Here is a 6,092-nt window from a genome sequence, read left to right on the forward strand (position 1 = left end):
CAGTAGCCGATGTATATATCAAGCACTGACGTTTTCTGGGATATTACCCTGTGTACTGTATAGAAAATAAAAGAAGATACATGCTTTCTCTATCCAGTGATGGTGCTGCTGCATTCGACGAAAAAAAGACAGGGGAGGAAGCTGAATCACTATTGGAAACAATATGTTGTTCCTTATAATCTACTCAAGATTTATTTTTGCACTCACAAGCTATCTGCATAATGGCAACATTGTCTGATTGTCACATGCCAAGGATGAGAGGAGAAAGAAATGCAAGTATAAAAGAGAAAGTCAATGCTTCAAGTCAGTCAAGCCTACTAGGGGGAAGAGAGACACCTAGCTACAGTCCACCATGCACCATGGACAAAGTAACCCCTCCCTCTCATGGACCAAGTGTACAGACCAGATTAGACTAAATGCTTCCAGTTATGGGTGATTCGTGCATGGCCTTGAGCCTGTTGAAGAACACTCTATGGGTACATGTACTTTAATACTCCCTCCGTTCCAAAATAATTGAAGTTCTACAATTTTTCTTAGTCAAACTTTTTTTAAGTTTGACCAAGTCTATTGAAAAATCCGCAAAGACCTACAATATCAAATATATATAATATGAAAATTCATTTCATAATGAATCTAATGAAGTAAATTTTATTTTGTAGATGTTGATAAATTTTATATAGACTTGGTAAAACTTAATGAAGTTTGACTTAGGACAATCCTAAAATTTCAATTATTTTGAAACGGAGGAAGTACATCTCTTCCATTTGAATGAACTCTCTAACCCTCAAGGGTGACCTAGTGCTACTTTTCTGTCGAGGAATGCCATAAACTCTGTGAAGGGATCCATGCTACCAAGGTTACAACATAAGCACGACTATCCGAAACCCGTCACCGGGGACATGGTCATAAGCTTGGCCTCTTCGCCTTACCTGGATTACGCCTCCCATCAAGAGTTCAGGCAAAACCATGTTAAGAAACATCGTTGCCCGACTTCCGCAAGTATACCACAGCTTGTTCCAAGGATATTGTATATGCCTCTTTAATATTTGCATGTCCCAATGCTTGCTTGCTCCAAAGCATCTGGACGCAAATTCCCTTTCTTTGTTGTTTTTTGTTACCACAAAAGGCACCAATGGCCAATATATAATTATCAAGAATAATATGAGATATCCATATAGGTATTGTATTACAAGTTTACAACGTGCATCACTCCTACCATAAAACAGTAATTTAATCTAGTTTTCTTCCAGTAGAAATGAGTAACACAGAGAGAAAGGGCCTTCTAGTTGTAAAGGAAATATTGTGTACTACCACTGGCACTGCCTATTGTATGGTTCTGTTGCAAAGGGCCTATTAAGCAAAATTAAAGGACAAATCTGTCGACCTAAAGCTAAGAATGGCACTCTTCATGCACTAGGCACTCCAGATGAAATAAGCTTCTGTTTCTCCTCATCATACTCAGCACCGTCACTTTCATCCTTAAGTTGCTCCGATGCCGTTTCACGCTGAGCTGATGCAATATTTCCTTTTGCAGTAACTGATTGCTGATAGAGTACTCCACCAGCAAGAGTGAATAGCAGGCTAACCAAACCAAATGCACTGGCGTGCTTGTCCCAGATCGTCACATTGATTGCCACTGTGAGGAACTTGTTCACAACCCCAGTCACCGTGAATGCCGTGGCTGAGATTGCTTTCCTAGCCGCAAAGCCAAAGAAGCTGATGAGTAACCCAAACAAGCATGACAATGCCACCGCGACAAAGGCATCGAGCTGGAACCAACCCTCAACACGTGATTCGACTGCTGAGAAGACCGACTTGTGCTCCCCTGTCAAAAACCAAAAGATGGGGGATATCATCAAGGAAAGAAGGTTGTTATACAGCACAAAACCCCATGTGTTTAGACCCAGATTCGTCACAATATGCTTGATGTACACCATCTCAGCTGTTATTGTCACCAGATAGGCAAGCGCCCAAGAGTATGCTGTGAGGCTGAATGCAGAATCTGTAATCACATAGCCAATCGCTCCTCCCAATATGATAACAAGGGATGAAAATGTGAGCTTGGAAGGGCATGGTTGCTTCCGGAAGGTTGTGTCAGCAATAGCAACCAAAAGCGGAGTCAAGGATCTGAAAACTATGAACGTGTCCACATTGGCATGAACAAGGAGGTTTGTGTTTGTAAATATGGCGAGGTAGAAGACAATAGCAGCCGGTGCAAATTTCTTGGCAGTCTCCAGGTTGAAGGGGTCATGGCAGAGAAAACCTAGCTTTCCAAGGGCCCAAACACCAGCAGCAGATGTCAAGTACTGTAGCGTTGTCAGGAGGCCAGGGTAATTGAACTTTGTGACGGCATACTTGTTAATGATCGCCAGCAAGCTCGAGCACAAGGCATAGCCTATCACAAGGCTGCTGGTTGCATAGTGTTGCTTCGCCATGAGACCAGATTATTCACCTGAAATTGGTTCAGTAATAACACACATGAGAGACCAAACCATACACATATTATTCTAATGGAACTGCAAGATATCGCAAGTATTCTTCAACTTATTTTGCCTCTAAGAGAACTAGATAGATATTTGACATGACTCATAGTATATTTTTATCAGATGTCCCCAAAGGGACTCTTAATGACGCATAATTACACACAAGTATGCACTTGTTAATTAGTACTACCTGGCCACCAAATATAACTAAGATGGCAGATGCCCACATCAACAACATGAAGCGTTAGAAAAATCAACAGGCAGCAAGAGCTTAAGGCGCTTAGCATGATCTTAGACAATTAATCTATGATTTTCTGCTCTAATGTCTTGGCTGTCCTGGCTTATGATCACATTTGTCAGCAGATTAAAGCAATGCAGTGTGTTTCACTTGTCAATGAATCATGAGAGTATAGCTAGAAAGCACCAAGGCACCAAAGCTGAAGTGGTGCTCTGCTCACCAAAGTCTGATCCGGACCAACAGAATATTTCAGTTGAGGACAACTGAATCAACACACATATAGTATGAGATCATAAGCGTCTCTGCACAGCCATGCCCCACCATATGCCTATGTATCCCAATTAATGGGCTAGGCAGTAATTACTGCAGAATCAGCTTGACACTAATTACTGCAAAAGCCGTGCTACTGGTACTGACTACTGAGTACTACTACTAGTACTAGAACTGCAAGAAGCTCCTAAGATGAGGCACCCTAAGTTTCCGACGAAGAGAGCAAAAGGGCAAACAGCACAAAACAGCTCATTCGTTTTGGGGGGATCTGCCACACGATCTCTGCCTCTCTGGTTGGCTGCACAAACAAATAACAAAAGGAATGAAGACAAGAAACCATCAGCTTCCGTCCTCCGCGTCGCGCCCTAACCAGGATTCTGGGGGGCAACCGCGCTAAGATCACACAGGCAAATGAGTCATAAGTAGTAACAGTAACCCCAAGATTTTTCTTTTCTCTTGGCTTTTCTTTCTTTTTGCGAGGTCTTGGCTTTTCAGTTGAGCCAAGAATCTATTCACCACATCAAGGGCGAGCGATTCCGGCCCCCGATCTTATCTCACGGCCAACGGGCCAAGTTCCCCAAGATTTCTCGGATGCGGATTAGCAACAACAGGAAGAGAACGGGTGTTAACGGAGAACACTTTCCAGATCAGAAATCCAACCCAAGAAGGAAGCGAGCCACACAGCGGAGCAGGAAGAGGGGAAGATGGGCGTACGTACGGGGAGAGGTCAGGACGCGCGGCAGCATCCACCCTTGCCTCCGGCTCCGGGCTTGTGCAAAGCCCGCAATGCGACGCGCGTGTGTGGTGTCTGTGTGTCGATGTGTGTGGCCGAGAGGGATTTATACGTCAGGGGAAGAGGAAGCGGAAGGAAGGATGAGATTTCTTTTTCGCAGAAAACAAAGCATTTAACGCAGCACAGAGGTCCGTCCCCGTCGTGGAGACTCGAGACAAAACGATTCCGTCAAGACGAGGAAAAAATGCACGAAACAGACTGATGCGGGGTACGGGAGTACTGCTTCCTCGACCATCCATTCCCTTGTCTTTTCAGGCCTTTTTTTCGTGGGATATGAATGTTATATGAATGAAAAATCATAAGAAATGAGATGATATGCATCTCAATCTCTACTCCTAATTAGTATAACGCCCGTGCGTTGCCACGGGCTCTTTAAAATTTATAATCAGTATCTTTCATTTATCATCCCCTCATATTGGGTGATTATGGGGTGCTCTAATTAGAAACACAACAATCAAATATTAGGAAATTTCACCGAACGAACAACAACGAATAATACGATATCTATCAAACAAATAAAATGAGGTCATATTTTTGGTCCGTCATGCACTTCTGTTGAAAAGTGCCTATCCCTTTTAGAATCAACCCACTGTTTGCTCGCACGCAAAAAAATACATCTCTAAAGTGGGGAACCGATCGGTGCCAAAAAGAACTCAAACTCCTATCCAATCTCGACTTCGTGCTCTTCCACTTCCATTGATAAAGATGGGACGTCAAGGGTTTCATCATGATGACCTCGAGCAGCTGCCGACATCCCTCCCCACATCTACCCCTACCCCCTGCTGCCGCTTGCACTGTCCTTGCTCCTCGAGGGAGCTAGGGACACAATGTTCTCTAGGATGGGCATGACCAGATCCACGAGAAGGCCACATTCTTCCATGGGAACCCAATCAAGCACACCACCCTCCGCAACCATCCAATCTCGGCCTAACAAAGTCAAGACCCGCCATCGATCCACAAATCAGGCTTGTCGCATCCAGGTTCACTGCAAGTCTGTGACGAGTCTGTAGTCGACATCTTGACTTTGGCTATCCCCGCGGAAGAATCATCGGATCCTGCTTACTTTTACCATCACTTCGTCTCTTCCCACGGCAGCGACACCACCCAGCCAATCACCACCACCGTCCTCTCTAGGATGGCGGCGGCGGCGTCTGCGGTTGCGCCTCGTCCGCAGCCGTGCTGGTGGTGGTCGATGCGAGAGCCGGATGGCGTCGGCCAGAATCAGGCAGGGGCGACAAAGATTTAGAGGAGAGAGAGAATGGAGGCGATGAGCGATGGGAGGAAGGGCCACCGGTGATTGGGGTGGCCTCAGATCCGCCCTCCGTGGCCGCCTATTTCATGGGACGAACATCCGTGCTCACCGTCGGGCTCGCCTTCGGCCGCTGCCTCGCCGACATTCACGACGTAGAGCCCCTTCCTCCGATCCCATTTGACAGGGAGGCAGCGTCATCCTTCATCGTAAAGAACGAGTCCACACTGAGATCCCAACCAGATCGTGATTGCGCCTCCCCAAACCGCAGCGGCACATCCCACTCCATCAACGACCAACCTATATGAGGCGGAGGGTCAGTGTAGGACGCGAGCGCCGTCACCATGGACGTGGGGGACGCCGTAGGTGGGAAGGAGGCGGCGACGGCGTCTGTGTCAGGAAGATCGCACGACGGTGGCGGCGTTTACTCGAGGGGGTCGAGAGGAGCTGCGTTTGGTGTCGGGTGGGTTCTTTGGTGCGTGCGTGGGGCTGGAGATTGTGATAGGTGATCAGGTGAGGGCGTGCCATACCTGGATCGATAGCCTTACCATACTTGGTGGTAATTTAAATTTATTACCATATTCGATATTTCCCGAGTTATGGCCTTACCATACCTGAATTGATAGCCTTTGGGGTAATTTAAATTTATTACCATATAATTACCATATTCAAAATTTCCTGAGTTATGACCTTACCATACCAGGATTGATTTATTACTATACGTGGATTAATTATGATTTATTACTATATGATTTATTACTATACGTGGATAGCCTTACCATACCTAGTGGTAATTTAAATTTATTACCATATTCGATATTTCCCGAGTTATGGCCTTACCATACCTGGATTGATAGCCTTTGGGGTAATTTAAATTTATTACCATATTCGATATTTCCCGATTTATGGCCTTACCATACCTGGATTGATAGCCTTTGGGGTAATTTAAATTTATTACCATATTCAAAATTTCCTGAGTTATGACCTTACCATACCTGGATTGATTTATTACTATACGTGGATTAATTATGATTTATTACTATATGATTTATTACTATA

The 6,092-nt window shown here is 45.0% G+C and overlaps 1 protein-coding gene across 3 annotated transcripts; it reads right to left on the reverse strand.

The window, feature by feature from the left end:
• Window positions 1-1,140: 1,140 nt before the first annotated feature.
• LOC119308813 (GDP-fucose transporter 1-like) lies at window positions 1,141-3,851 on the reverse strand. Of its 3 annotated transcripts, none has more exons than XM_037584969.1 (2): window positions 3,710-3,851; window positions 1,141-2,452 (listed from the first exon to the last, which is right to left on the reverse strand). In XM_037584969.1, the coding sequence occupies exon 2, from the start codon at window positions 2,433-2,435 to the stop codon at window positions 1,407-1,409; it is 1,029 nt and encodes a 342-aa protein (XP_037440866.1). In that variant the 5' UTR covers window positions 2,436-2,452; window positions 3,710-3,851; the 3' UTR covers window positions 1,141-1,406. The 3 variants fall into 3 exon arrangements, with proteins under 3 accessions (XP_037440866.1, XP_037440868.1, XP_037440867.1); XM_037584971.1 differs by having other exon boundaries at window positions 3,706-3,801; XM_037584970.1 differs by having other exon boundaries at window positions 3,635-3,723.
• Between the last annotated feature and the right edge of the window lie 2,241 nt (window positions 3,852-6,092).

Source organism: Triticum dicoccoides, chromosome 5B (genome assembly GCF_002162155.2).
Source record: "Triticum dicoccoides isolate Atlit2015 ecotype Zavitan chromosome 5B, WEW_v2.0, whole genome shotgun sequence".
Lineage (NCBI taxonomy): Eukaryota > Viridiplantae > Streptophyta > Magnoliopsida > Poales > Poaceae > Triticum > Triticum dicoccoides.